Source organism: Podarcis bocagei (genome assembly GCF_964188305.1).
Source record: "Podarcis bocagei genome assembly, chromosome: 15".
In the NCBI taxonomy this organism is placed as follows: domain Eukaryota; kingdom Metazoa; phylum Chordata; class Lepidosauria; order Squamata; family Lacertidae; genus Podarcis; species Podarcis bocagei.
In genome coordinates this window covers 11,399,559-11,414,581 of record NC_138141.1, presented here as the reverse complement: position 1 = coordinate 11,414,581, position 15,023 = coordinate 11,399,559, and the positions used below count along the sequence as shown (strand labels likewise).

Sequence of the window (15,023 nt, the reverse complement as noted above, 5' to 3'; positions counted from 1 at the left end):
AGGTAAACGGCGTTTCCGTGAGCTGCTCTGGTTCGCCAGAAGCGGCTTAGTCATGCTGGCCACATGACCCGGAAGCTGTCAATAAAGCGAGATGAGCGCCACAACCCCAAAGTCGGCCACGACTGGACCTAATGGTCAGGGGTCCCTTTACCTTTACCTTTTTAAGAAGTCTCAAAGCGGCTAACAAGACACTGGGCTACAAACACCCTGCAATATAGCCCCAATGATATTATCTTCACTTTGCATTTGAAAGCTGTTGTTCTACAACAACCCTGCAATGTAGTACAGTGTTATTATTTCCACAATGCAGGTTGAGTGGTAATGAGACACACAGAGAGACTGAGTCTGTGAGTGATCCCCTTGCAGTGTAGTCCCATATGTTCCTGCTTTCCAGGGATGGACCCAATTTTCCGAAACCTGTCCTGGTAGATCAGAGATAGCTATTGAATGGCCATGATGTGCCCTTTTTTTATAGAAGCCAGCCCTCCGTTTTGAATTTAATTGATTTCGTTTTTCTGTCCCGCTTTTCCTACCACGTTGAGCTCAGAGTGGTTCATAGATAATAACATTACAAACTACAATCATTATAATCTTATCAGAAGCTCAACAGTATACAAACTAGGCACACAACAAATTCACAAAACAAGTAATATAATAAGAGTCCTCTGCTGGAAGTGCCGTCAGGTCTGCACAGCAGATTAAGTGAGCCCTAGAATGGCCCATGTGGTGGGGCAGAGCTGCCCTCCTGGTACGAGCTTAGCTGCAGCTTACCTGGATAGGATAGAGCAGGGGGGCAGCTTTACAGGCACACCAGTGGAGTCAATCTGCAGGTCCCATACAGCCCAAGCCTCACCATCACCCTGCCTCTGTGCCACCTCACAGCAACACCTGTATCAGGAGGGCAATGCCACCTTATCCAACAAACCACTGTTGGTAGATGCACAGGTCATCTGCTGCTTTTTCCACTGCTGTAAGATGTATTATATTTCTAGTTAAATTATTATTATTATTATTATTTTGTAAAACTGCATGCATACATATACATTAGAACATGCAGATTTTATGCATTTTTGTGGTGGGTGGTCATCAAGTTGCACACACACTATACCTGTAAAGCACATTTAAAGCATATTTTCCACCTCAAAGAATTCTGGGCACTGCTAAACTTTGCTGGTGAAATCTGGCTGAGGTTAGGATTGTGCCCTTAGCATTTATGGTACATGCATTTATATGTGCGTGAGGGGCAGGGGGCATCCAATCCCCATTCACATTTAACTTCCAGGGATGCTGGCAAGGGATCCCAGAAGAAAGACAAAACCAGTGACTTACACCACCAATATCTACAGTAAATGAAGCACCCTCAGAACTCCCAAAGAAATTATGGACAGCTATGTACCAGGGACTGATTCCAGGAAATGGGAACAATTCGAGCATATGCAACGTAGTAGTGCGGTTTGGAAAGAGAGATATCATGAGGAAAAGCTTTCCATAAATATATTCTGGCAAAGATTGCACAAGCTATGCTGGAAAGTGGGGTGGGGGAAGAAGCAATTTCAAACTTGGCAAGAGAACACTTTTCATTTGAACCGGCAGTAAGTATTTTAACACATTCTTTATTGCAAGACAGGAGATTGCATCTGAAAAAGACATTTTTTTGCACATGAAGCTAATGCTGGGTTGAGTTTAAATCTATATATAATATTAAATCCATAGAAGCTACTGCCATCTGCTGCTGTGGTGCAGTTCATACACCATCGGTGCATGGATTCTATAACGACGTGTGCATACATCTTAAGCTAAACATGTAAGTGAATACAATCTCTCCAAATAGTCAGACAAGTATCCAGAATTCAATTTTGTTTGCATTTTAATGAAAAGCCATCTACTTCACACTTCTCATATCAATACACAAACCATTATGTAAAGTTTATATAATGTCAGTTGTGCCAACAATATGCAAAAATCACAAAATTAAATTCAGGCTATAAATATAAATTCAGGGCCTTCTGTGTGAATTCGATTATTCTGAAATTTTTATTTGATTTTATTTTGTAAATAGCAGCAGCAAGGAAGCTTCAGAAGGATGGAGCATGGGAAGGGGAGCTTATCTATATCACTCCCTGCCATGGTAGTAGCAAAGCTGTCATATTCTGTTCTGATCCAATACCAGATCTCGAGGAGCAGAGAAGACTTATCAGAAGTTGCAGGACCATGGATACCACCAAGTGAGAAACTTGCTCCAACAAAGTGGGTGAGCATAGACTGGGCCTTTTAATGCTTCTGTTCTCTGACCACCTCTCTCAAGCTCCAAAAGCCTTGTGGCTAACTAACTTCTAAAATGGCCAATCCTTTGGCCAGAAGACAGACAGACTGTTCTCTAGCTTCCCACCTGGTGTGTTCCCTGGACCACTGAGTTCCTGCTGGAGGCATTTGGTTCTTCAGGGCAAAGTGCTTGCGACAATGCAGGCTCTGACCCTACGGTTACAGGAGATTCTCCTGGGAGCTCAAGTTCCTCAGCCTCAGTTTCTTGATTTTCTGCAGCAGACTTAAAGCCCTACATGTCAGGCTGCTGCCAGCGACTCCCAGCTGCTTGCCCAGGAGCATACAAAGACAAGGGAATTGTCAGAGCTGCTTCAAGATCCTAGCTCACAGAGGATCACGCTAGCCAGCGGTCATTAAGTAAAAGTCTTTATTGAGTTACAGTTTCCATTCTCAAGCTGCTACGTGCAACTCTACGTCTAATGGCTAGATCGGCGAAGCTCCGTCTGAGTCTCCGCCCCTTGTGCACCAACTTAATATCCTAGCCCTGCTCCACCTTTTCCGCCTGACTGCTCTCCTCTGGGTCCCTCTGCCCCCCGGGGTCTCCTCCCTCCGGGATTCCTCTGACGCCGACCCCCCGGAACTCCCTGTCTCCTTGCGCCGGGCTTTAGGACCTGGCTCCCTCTCCTGGCTGCCTACTGCGTCACTTTCCTGTGCATTTGAACTTGGCGCGCGCGCCCAACCTTCCACTTTCCGTCTGACCGTTTCTTCGCTCCCCGATGGAGGTGTGGCCACTCCTGACTCGTGCCCTCCCCCCTGTTGCGAGCTGCCAGCGCTTGATCTCTGGCGCTCTTCCTCTTCCCTGCTCTCTGGCTGTGACGCTGGTCCCGATTTCCAACTGCTCCCCTCAGAGTCCCCTCTGGCTCTATCTTCCTGGGGTGTCCCCCTAGGCTCCCCCCTTGCCCTGACCACTGGTGCCCCTTTCTGTGAATCTTCTGATTCACTGGAAAGGCTCGGAGATCTCGGGCCGTCGTCATCACTCATCTTTTCTTCTGCCTCCTCCCCCTCGCTCTCTGTTTCCTCCCTTGCCCTTGCCTCTGCTCCTGAACCCCTGACAGGAATGTTTCTTACCGGACACTTTTTATTCAGTATTTACAGAGAGAGGCCCTAGAACCCAGCCTCTTGGATAAAGACGTTGTCCCGAGTGAATCTCCACCCCGTCTCTCCCACTTCTTCATTCTTCATTCTCACTGTTTATCCTATGGGTGCTGCTATGTGCCCTCTGTCTTTGAGCTCTTTGCTCTCCTACTTCCAAGGCTCGCCAAGGGTTCTAGGAGAGGGGGGGGGCTGAAATGCTATTTAAAGACACAGTGTCCATCAGCTGTCGCCCCCCCTTGTGCTTCCTCCTCGTCCTCCTCTCCCATTATTTCCCAACTTTTCCCCTCATCAGCCTCTGAGCTGTGACCTCCCTCAAACCCCTGTTGTAAATCTAAACTGTCTTCCTCTTCCTCCCCTCCCTGGAAGGGTCAAGCTGCCCTCTGCCCTGTCCCTGACACTAGCCCTGGTCTGGATCCTTGGGTGGAAAGTCTGTAGTCTCTGATTTTGTGTCTTGACTGCTGCCTGGCTCTGGGTGCATGACATCTCCAAAGGTTATTTTTCAAGGCAAGCTGCCATTGCCACAAATGCATCCTTTGGCCAGGCTAAACTACCCCACAGTCACAAGTGCATGCTCATTACAACTGTGCAATTCACTGGCGCTTGGAGTCAGAATTCTAACATCCTGGAAACAACATGTGGAAGGTTTCTTCATGCTACTTGTGGGAGCAGTGATATGTATACCTGGAAGACACACTGGATTGGGTCCAGACTATGTTAGTTGAACTTAGGTCCCACTGAAATCAATGGGACAAATTAGTCATTACTTAAGTCTGATTAACTTCAGTGGGAGTTAAGTTTAACTTACCGTATTTTTCGCCCCATAGGACGCACCAGCCCATAGGACTCACCAAGTTTTTTGGGGGGGAAATAAAGGAAAAAAAATTATTTCCCCCCCCCAGACGCTTGTGGGGCCGGCAGCGGGGAGAAGCACTCTTCTCCCCGCTGCCCGCCTGCAGACCAGGTCTGGGGACAGCGGGAAGACGCGCTGCGCCTCCCAGCTGTCCCCGGAGCTTGCGGGGTTGGCGGCGGGGAGAAGCACGTGTCTCCCCGCTGTCAGCCTCCAAACCACATCGGGAGACAGTGGGATGGCGGCGTTCCGCCTCCCCGCTGTCCCCCGACCTTGTGGGGCTGGCGCTGGGGCTCTCCTGAAGCCTGGAGAGCGAGAGGGGTCGGTGCGCACCGACCCCTCTCACTTTCCAGGCTTCAGCGAAAGCCTGCATTCGCCCCATAGGACACACACACATTTCCCCTTCATTTTTGGAGGGGAAAAAGTGCGTCCTATAGGGCAAAAAATACGGTACCTACAATCCACTCCTAACAATAGGCAGAAGCCAGCTAAGTTCTACTCAAAGTAGACCCACTGAAATTAATGAAACTACGATAAGTAAGTCATGGCCTTGATCTCCAGTGGGTTTACTCTGGGTAGAACTAGCATTCCACCCAACTCCATGTCTCCTCAGAAGTAAGTCCTACTGACTTCACTGGGTCTCGCTTCCAAGTAAGTAAAGCTAGGATTACAGCCTAAATCTGGATCCAACCCATTATAATTTCCATATGTGTCTTTCAAGCAGACTTGACAAAAACTCAAAATACCAGGAGCTTTCTCCACCACCATAGCTCAGTGGCAAATGAGGTAGAAATCTATTATCAACAAGGAAAGTTTTACATATATAAGGATATGGCCTGACCCCAAAATGAGTAAGACCTAGTTTTGGAGGGGCCTAGCTGAACGCTGAAGTTAAAAACAGCACCGGATAAGATGCAGAGGTCTCTGAAAATACAGAGGAAGAAGCTTGGGCTGGGTGACTGTTTCAAAGAAATGTGGTTGGAGGGTGGGTAGATAAGTGACTGTTCCAAAGTGATGTGGTGGGTAGATAAGAAGATTTTGTTCAGATAATTTTTGTGTTAATTTTGCTCTGCTAAACGTGTTGACCTCCTATGTAGTGTGTTTTTTTTAAAAAAAATGTTTAGGATAATATTTTAGTTTCCTGTTAATTGTGTTTGAATGAATATTGATTGTATTCAAATGTACAGGTGAAACTAGGAAAATTAGAATATCGTGGAAAAGTTCATTTATTTCAGTAATTCAACTTAAAAGGTGAAACTAATATATGAGATAGACTCATGACATGAAAAGCAAGATATGTAAAGCCTTTATTTGTTATAATTGTGATGATCATGGTGTACAGCTGATGAAAACCCCAAATTAACAATCTCAGAAAATTAGAATATTAAATGAAATCAGCAAAACAAGGACTGCAAATAGAGCAATATTGGACCTCTGAGAAGTAGAAGCATGCATATGTATTCAGTACTTGGTTTGGGCCTCTTTTGCATCAATTGCTGCCTCAATGTGGCATGGCATGGATGCTATCAGCCTGTGGCACTGCTGAGGTGTTACGGAAGACCAGGATGCTTCAATAGCAGCCTTCAGCTCTTCTGCATTGCTCTGTCTCATGTCTCTCATCTTTCTCTTGGCAATGCCCCATAGATTCTCTATGGGGTTCAGGTCAGGTGAGTTTGCTGGCCAATCAAGCACAGTAATCCCATGGGCATTGAACCAGGTTTTGGTACTTTTGACAGTGTGGGCAGGTGCCAAAGTCCTGCTGGAAAATGAAATCAGCATCCCCATAAAGCTCGTCTGCGGAAGGAAGCATGAAGTGCTCCAAAATCTCCTGGTAGACAGCTGCGTTGACCCTGGACTTAATGAAACACCAGCTGATGGCATGGCTCCCCAAATCAACACTTCACACTGGACTTCAAGCATCTGGCATTGGAAACTTCACACTGGACTTCAAGCATCTGGCATTGTGTGCCTCCCCATTCTTCCTCCAGACTCTGGGTTCTTGGTTTCCAAATGAGATGCAAAAGGTGCTCTCATCAGAAAAGAGGACTTGGGACCACTGAGAAACAGACCAGTTCTTTTTCCCCCCTTTAGCCTAGGCAAGATTCTTCTGATGTTGTTTCTTGTTCAGGAGCAGCTTGACAAGAGGAATACAACATTTGAAGCCCATCTCCAGGATCCGTCTGTGTGTGGTGGCTCTTGATGCACTAACTCCAGCCTCAGTCCACTCCTTGTGAAAGTCCCCAACACATTTGAATGGTCTTTTCCTGACAATCCTCTCCAGGCTGTGGTCATCCCTGCTGCTTGTGCACCTTTTTCTTCCACACTTTCCCCTTCTGCATAACTTTCCATTAATGTGCTTTGATACAACACTTTGGGAACATCCAACTTCTTCTGCAATTACCTTTTGAGGCTTTCCCTCCTTATGGAGGGTCTCAGTGATGGCGTTCTGCACAACTGTCAGGTCAGCAGCCTTCCCCATGATTGTGCTTCCTACTGAACCCATTGCAGGTGTTATGGATTGAATAGCTACTGCACCTTTTCACAATATTCTAATTTTCTGAGATTGTTAATTTGGGGGTTTTATCAGCTGTACCCCATAATCATCACAATTATGACAAATAAAGGCTTGACATATATCGCTTTGTATGTCATGAGTCAATCTCATATATTAGTTTCACCTTTTAAGTTGAATTACTGAAATAAATGAACTTTTCCACGATATTCTAATTTTCCGAGTTTCACCTGTATACTTTATATTCAACTTTCTTCAGTCATGTTTTATTCTGAATTGTGTTATTTGCTGTTTTAATGTCGGTTGTAAACTGCCTTGAGATTTCCCCCCCTTAAAAATATAAAGCAGTATAGAAATTAAATTAATAATAACAACAACATTGGGAAAAGGTACAACAGGCCAGATGACACATTCCTATAAAGCATGTATCATAATGGAAAGCTCTCACAAACGCCAACCTGTAATGCATTGCTGAACATAAGTCTGATTAATAGATCTGAGCCTCCGTATTGAACTCCCACGGGGAATTTTATCCCACACAGAACACATGCCCTGCATGTAGACAGTTCCAAATTCAATCCCCAATAGCTCCAAGTAGGGTTGGAAAGGACCTTGTCTTAAGCCCACAAGAACAACTGCCCGTCAGAGAGACCAATGGTCTGAGTACTGCTTGAAGGCAGATCTTCATGAGAGTTGCCTCTTTTCCTTCAGATAAAATTAATTCTTCACATTTTGAGATGTGGTTTGAATACCTATTTGTCGCATCCTGTGGCATTTGGTTTCTGAGGGTGGTTTTGGTTTTGTTTTTAGTCTGTTCGAACAATGCTTGTTCACGCTTCGTAGCTGTCAACCACTTTTCTCAAATCCATGACGTTTTGGCAAAGGGGTGGGGGTCGGCCAAAGCCTCGCATCCTGGTCAGCGAGTGGCATGTCCTTTTAAGTTCTGCTTTTGATTTTCAAACACTCTGATTGGCTCAGGCAGACCCCCCCCCATAACTTTTAAGAGCTTTAAAAGACTTGTTGGGAGACCGGCTTCCCCCCTGCAGTTGGACACCTGCGCTGCAATGGCTTTGTTGCTCATCTTGTACCTGAATGTTGCTGTAGGCGCAGGTAAGATGTGAGGGCTGTGGGATGCGTTTTTGCTTCTTCCAGGACAAAAAGAAGTTGCAGGCAAGCTTTGACTATTGTTCCTTCCAGTAAAAAACCTGGTGGGCCCATGCCAACCAGCGAAGCGGTGAAACAGGGCCACTCACAAACAGGAACAAGGGAAACTGCCTTACCCTGGACCAAATCATTGGTCCTTCTGGTTCAATATTGTCCACAATGATTGATGTCAACTAGGTTTTAGACTCTCCCAGCCCTAATTAGAGATGCTGGCGATTTTGAACTTCAGGCCTTTGATAGGCAAAGCAGATGTTGTACCAACTTTCACCTGCAAAAGTAGGAGGAATTCTGTGGACCACAGGAAATCCCAGGTTTGCAGAAAAGTTGTTCATTAAAGTAAAACAGGGGAAAGCAAAAGAGGAGGATGGAGGGTTCAGATCTGTGCTGTTAATACTGACATGGACGGCTAAGCCTCAAGGGGGTTATAGTCCGACACAAATGGAGGCCACCAGTTTTGGGAAAGCTGTGTTAAAGGCAGACAGCTGTGATAAGCTTGATGAAAGCAAGCGACAGTGGAGACGACTGAAACATTATTGCTACTCTTCCATCTGGAAATAACTTCACACACAGGGTCTCCTAACAGTGCTCTTAGCAAACTAGAGTTCCCAGAGATTTTTGTAGGGAAGCCATAACTGTTGGAAGTGGTATCATACAGCTTTAAACATTAAGGTGTGAATGGGACTCCAATGATCTGACATTGCACAAGACAGCTTCCTACAGGGCTCAAACCAGCCTCAATATCGGGTGTGTTAGTGCTCTGTCAGTTTTGGTCCTTTCTGTTTCTCATTTTTCCAATCGTAAATTCAGTTTTTCACATTGATTCAGCAATTTGAGAATCCATTTTTTAAAAAAATTCAGGTGTTTTGGCAATCAGTTTCTCATTATGGAATGCATTTTCCTATGTTAATTTCACTAATATATTGATTTGTATGCACACTTCCCCCTAACATACTTATTTTTTGTAAAACTTCCTTTGCTTGGAGAACTGCACTGCAAAGATCAGATATGTGTGAATTTCAAAGGATGGCTGTGTTTTGGTTCACATTGTTTCAGAAGGTGCAAATGTGATAGGCTTGGCTTTAAATGCAAACTGTACTGAGTTTCTCCCTCATCCCTAGGTAGAGCTAAGAGTACTCTTTCGGGTATCAAAGTTGACTCATGGGTGGGGGGTGGGGGGGATAACGATCAGGCCCATCAGCTCAGAAAGGTTCCATCGTCCCACATTTTATAGAGAAGCCCCTGATTTTAAATCATGCACAAATAATATTAGATTTCCTTCTAAATCCTCTTGTTTCAAAGCCTTGGCTGGAATAGATCTGGGTCCTCCTGGTGCATGCCTGCAAGGTCCCAAATTCTGGTGCCAAGATGCAGTTACTGCCGCTGAATGCAAGAAGGAGGAATATTGCTGGATCCATGAGTGGAGTTCTCCGTTGGTGAGAGCCAGAAATGCAAAACCACATGCATCTGAAGAGCTGTTCCCTTCACTCTCTCTTCCACCACATTTACAGGTGGGTTATATAATACAACCACATCAGTTCACCCCAAATTAAGCAAAATTAACCAGATGTATGAGAAAGGGTGGAAAGCAATATCTTAGGGGGCAGCTGCATGATAATAACAAGGACGAGAAGGATTTCTCTAGACATTCTTCATCTATAGTTTGGAGTTAGGATCAGCCATGTGACCACACTGAAACATTTCCTTAAGAGCTCAGGAACTACCATGGGATAATTTGGGGAGAACTAACTAACTATCTCATTCTTCTTTTCCTTTTAAATATTACCTTCCATCTCCGTAGCTAAATACTGCGTGGTGCATAAGGGAGAGAGGGAATAATTGCCAAAGATTTAATACATAAATGCTGGTAGCCAACTTATTATTTGCTTGTATTGGTGAACAACTGGGTAGAAAACAGTCTGCACACACTTCCCGAGTAGAAGGTCAGATAATTTCTTTTTTTAAAAAAAGCAACAAAAGCTGGACTTCCAAGAAGGTACTTGTGCCAGGAAGAATCACTTATAGTGAGAGTCCCATTATTACACCCACTATTTGCCCCCAAAATTGCCCTGGTCCTTTCCTGAAAGCCTCATTTTTTACTTTGAAGCCATTGATATCTTTGTTTGTGACAGTGGAAGGGACTTGAGGAGGAGGAAAAGGCTGACGCACCATTGATTAAATGCTTCGTTTGCACCAAGATTGTCAAGAAAATCAAGGATCTGGCTGGAGACGATCCAGATGATGTAAGTTACCAATTGCTATGTTATTGGAACTTATTTGCTCGGCTGATACTGAATATTGGGTCTTGGGGGCAGAGAGCTACTGAATTGTCACAAGTGGCTGACACCCAGAAATTAGCCTGAAAACATATCATGCATTTCCATTGCTGAGGGTAAGCAGAGTTGGCCCTGTAAGCTACCTGGAGGGAATTATAACCACATGGTTTAATGGTGAATTTTGGACATAACGGAGATGTAAAATATTTGGATTACAGTCGTACCTTGGAAGTCAAACGGAATCCGTTCCAGAAGTCCATTCATTCCAAAACCAAATCACGGCTTCTGATTGGCTGTAGGAAGCTCCTGCAGCCAATCAGAAGCCGCAGAAGCCCCGTCGGACGTTTGGGTTCCAAAAGAACGTTCGCAAACTGGAACAATCACTTCCAGGTTTGCGGCGTTTGGGAGCCAAAACGTCCGAGTTCCAGGGCGTTTGACAACCACGGTACGACTGCATTACAGAAGATGCAGGAGGAAATTATTAATTATAGGACCCACAAAGAGGAGGAGGGAAGTCCAGGAGATTCTGTGGAATCTTGTGTTTATGTTGTATGTTGGATATATGATTGTAAAACTTTAATCTGAAAAAAACAAATAAATGAACTTTCAAAAACTAATAGTAACTGTAAAGGTAAAGGTAAAGGGACCCCTGACCATTAGGTCCAGTCGTGGCCGACTCTGGGGTTCCGGCACTCATCTCGCTTTATTGGCCGAGGGAGCCGGCATACAGCTTCCGGGTCACGTGGCCAGCATGACTAAGCCGCTTCTGGCAAACCAGAGCAGCGCACGGAAATGCCGTTTACCTTCCCTATTTATCTACTTGTACTTTGACATACTTTCGAACTGCTAGGTGGGCAGGAGCAAGGACCGAGCAACGGGAGCTCACCCCGTCGCAGGGATTCGAACCGCCGACCTTGTGATCAGCAAGTCCTAGGCTCTGTGGTTTAACCCACAGCGCCATCCGTGTCCCTCAATAGTAACTGGCAACCACATAAAAGCCCCGTAAATGAATACTTAAACCTTTAGAGCCACCCCATGGGCTAAGCAAGGGAGAAGAAGAGAGCACCCCCAGGGCTGAGCAAGGAAGCTGGAGAGCTCTTTCCACACTGAGTAACCCAAGTGGACCTGGTGCAAAAACAAAGTTTCAAGCTCCTAGACTTGTTTGCTGAGCAGGGCCTTCTTGGCACCCTGGCTCTGGAAGCCTAAGGAAGCTCACGCAAAATCTCACTGGAACTCAGATTGTCCCGTGAGATTTCAAGAAGGAGCATCTCCAGCCCCATCATCCAGCCCAGAAACTGAGGTCCAGTGCCGAGGGCCTTCTGGCGGTTCCCTTGCTGTGAGAAGCCAAGTTACAGGGAACCAAGCAGAGGGCCTTCTCGGCGGTGGCACCCGCCCTGTGGAACGCCCTCCCAGCAGATGTCAAGGCAATAAACAACTATTTTACTTTTAAAAGACAACTGAAGGCAGCTCTGTTTAGGGAAGTTTTTAATGTCTGATGCTGTATTGTTTTTAATATTCAGTTGGAATCCACCCAGAGTGGCTGGGGAAAACCAGCCAGATGGGTGGGGTATAATTTTTTAAAATTATTATTATTAATAATAATAATAATAATAATAATAATAATAATAATAATAATATTCCAGGACCAGTGCATTGAGCAGGCTGTGTCCAGCAAGCAAGGGAAATGCTTAAAATTTTTTCCCTGTGCCAGGTAACCCCACGTGGACTCAACGCCAGAAAGAGCTTTTTAGCTCTCCACCTTGCTTTGGATTTGACTGGCACAATTTCAACCAGCCCACCTGGAGGTGGCCTGAGGGAAGTCCTGAGAGACAAATAGAGGCCTGGGGGCTTGTATTTGCCCCCTAGGCCTGAGGTTCCTCACTCCTTGGGGGAGACTTTGCACAAAGGCTGCGTAGCACGCCATACATTAAAAACCCACTCACCCTCAAAAAGAATCCTGGGAACTGTAGTTTGTTAAATGGCCTGGGAATTGTAGCTCTTAAACTGCAGTTCCCATGATTCTTTGCGGGGAGGGCTTTAAATGCGTGTAGCTAAAGACAGCCAATATTCCAACCAACTTTATTTGGAGCCAAAAAAAAGGGTAAAGAAGGAGGAAAACGAACAAATATAGCAAAATATACAGCTCCCTGCTCACTTCAGATTAATATAGAGTGCGAGAGAAGTCAGGCCTCCTGTGCCTTTAATAGGCACACCTTTAATAAGTGTGTAGAAGAGGGAATTTCAGTAGCTGAGGCATGCAAGCAGTGGCTGGTGTGAGAAGAAACGAGGGAGGAAAGCAGAAGAAGGCCACTCTGGCAGACACACAAAGGCTGTATCTGTTTGAATCTTGAGCATGGAGCCACCAAGTTACTGTTCTTACTCCCCAACTCTTCTTTCAGGAGAAAATCGAGGACGCAATAGCTTCTGTATGTCAGGTAGTGGGCAGGATCCTGAGAGGGACTTGCAAAAAGCTTTTGAGGCTTTTCAAATCAAAGCTCAGACAAGATCTGCAGGCTGGCCTGAAGGCTCGGGACATCTGTATTGATCTGAACGTATGCAGGGATTGCTTGAGGGCACTACCAGGTGAGAGCAGCGCATTTATTTTATTTTATTTATTATTATTATTTTTCATTCATTCATTAAAATTCATATGCTGCTTGATTTTTAAGAAAGAAAACCTCAAAGCAGCTCTGGTGACTTCCTGTCCTTATTCAAGACAAACTCTATCCTTCCCTTTTCCTCACTGGATTATTCCTTATGGACAGCCTTCTTTTCCCCTGAGATTTTTATTTATACTTTTTGAAGGGCATATCTCATTATGGGAGGGGCCAAAGGTGGGTGGTCCCCGCTGGAACAAGTAGGGCAGACCAACAGTGGGCAGAGCTGGAGCCAATGACAGACAGACCCAAATCATTCTAGTGCTGTCTCCATACTCCTCCCTGCTAAATTCCACAAAGGGCAAGAATTAGGTTGAGGAGGAGAAAGCCGACAGCCAGGGCCACCTCCTGGACTGGCTGCGAGTAAGACAGGAGGTGGACCTCAGGCTGCTGTGGGTGGGGCAGTGCCCCATTTGCTGTAACAGACTACCCTCCGCTGCAAGGGCCAAAGCCCCCTTGCTGAAGTACATAAGAATTTCAGAAGTGCTGAACTGGATCTTATGCGAGGAAACAGACTCACACAAGACTTAAAGATTATGCTTTAAGACAACCTTCTCAAACTAGGTGCCCCCTAGATGCTGCTGGGTCACAACCTATGGCCAATGATCATAGATTGTGGGAGCTGATAGCCAAAACATCTGGTGAGAACCAGGCTAGAGAAGGCTGCCTTGAGAAATCTTTGGTGGCTCGAAGGCATTCCAGCAAAAGAAATGGGGGCGGGGGGAAAGAGAGAGAGAGAGTGTTGATAATGCAAGGTGGAAGATGCTCTCTAACCGAGAAATCTTCAAAACATAAAAAGAACCCAGCTGAATCAGACCAAAGGTACATTGAGTCCAGCATACGTTTTGCACCCTGGCCGACAAGATGCCTAGGAAACTCCCAAAAGCAGGAGATGAGCTCAATAGCCCTCTGCAGCTTTGGATATGTAGCGATCATGCATGACTAGTAACTACAAAGGACCCTTTATATCTTTAGATGCCAGGCGAAAACCTTTCTCTTCAACCAAGCGTCGATTAACATTCTATGGCTTTTAAAATGTGTTTGTGGGAAGGGGGTGTTTTGCTTTGCTTTTATTTCATTGTGTATTTTGTTTCATTGTGTATTCTGTTGTGAACTGCCCTCGAATCTAAAGATGAAGGGCAGTATACAAATTTAATTAATAATAATACATATAGCTGTATATTCCCCCATGAATTAATCCAATCCTCTTTCAAATTGTCACTGGCAATTTTGCTTCATCTCTTAGTTGTGGTTTCCATGCTTTAACCACATGCTTTGTTTTCTACAGAGGAAGAAAAGATTGAAGGCAGCTGGTGAATTGGCTGACTTTGCAAATATTCACTTTGCTGCTGCTGCTGCTGCTGCTGCTGCTTCAACTTCTTCACAGATGTGGGACCCCCTTTTCTAATTTGCAAAGAGAAGCAGAAATACCCATCTTACTTAGTGAGCAATGCCGAAACTAAGGGCTTATCCACAGTTACCTTTCCTCCGCCTTCCAGGCATGGTCTGCACTTTAAAGCTCCAGGTCCAAGTACCCTTTTGTTGTTCTGGAGCTTTCTCTGCAAAAACTCATTCTTAAAAGCAGAATAGGAGCAAATGGCAATTTGCTGAAAACCTGAGTTGCTGTTTGTTGCATTTCAGCTTTAAAGAGCGCTCGGAGCTTCGAAGCACAGACCTGTTCTTGCAAAACACAGGGCAAAAGTTAAGTGTGGATAAGCCCTGAGGAAGGTACGTTGGTTGCCACAGGCAACTTAGGTACCCTTAATTTCTGCTTTGCCCAGGGGTTTGAATCTTGCTGAGCATCGTTGCACAAGGAAGAGACGAAATACTACTGCTTTGCCTAATGCAATTATAAAGCCGACTTTTGTATATTTTAGCAATATACTGGAATATACTAGTTTAAGCCGATTCCCCTTGCTTTGACTTTCACATTGAATAAAGTGCTTTGATGAGCCCAGCCTATCTCATGTATTTATCATGGCTGTATTCTGCGCACTATGAGAAAGTGGTATCAACCGACAAGGGTCCCACTCCCTGAAGAATCATCAGGCCCACAAACTTCCAGCGCCCTGATGGTGTCAGCTGGAACCAAGAACCCAGGGCTCTGCAGGCACAGGCATATCTGAGGAGGAGCAGCCAGGCATAGAGGTTGA

General features: G+C 45.3%; 1 protein-coding gene across 1 annotated transcript; it reads left to right on the top strand.

Annotated features, from left to right (window-relative positions):
• The first annotated feature begins 7,691 nt into the window (after positions 1–7,691).
• On the top strand, positions 7,692–14,827 carry GNLY (granulysin). The gene is made up of 5 exons (XM_081171864.1): positions 7,692–7,886; positions 9,240–9,448; positions 10,070–10,180; positions 12,613–12,796; positions 14,159–14,827. The coding sequence occupies exons 1-5, from the start codon at positions 7,841–7,843 to the stop codon at positions 14,185–14,187; spliced, it is 579 nt and encodes a 192-aa protein (XP_081027990.1). The 5' UTR covers positions 7,692–7,840; the 3' UTR covers positions 14,188–14,827.
• The last annotated feature ends 196 nt before the right edge of the window (positions 14,828–15,023 follow it).

Bases quoted from the DNA above. Each gene is read 5' to 3' on its own strand.
- GNLY (XM_081171864.1), top strand. From the start codon at position 7,841: ATGGCTTTGTTGCTCATCTTGTACCTGAATGTTGCTGTAGGCGCAG. The intron at 10,181-12,612 runs GTAAGTTACCAA...CTCTTCTTTCAG, and splicing joins CTGGAGACGATCCAGATGAT to GAGAAAATCGAGGACGCAAT. The intron at 12,797-14,158 runs GTGAGAGCAGCG...TGTTTTCTACAG, and splicing joins TTGCTTGAGGGCACTACCAG to AGGAAGAAAAGATTGAAGGC.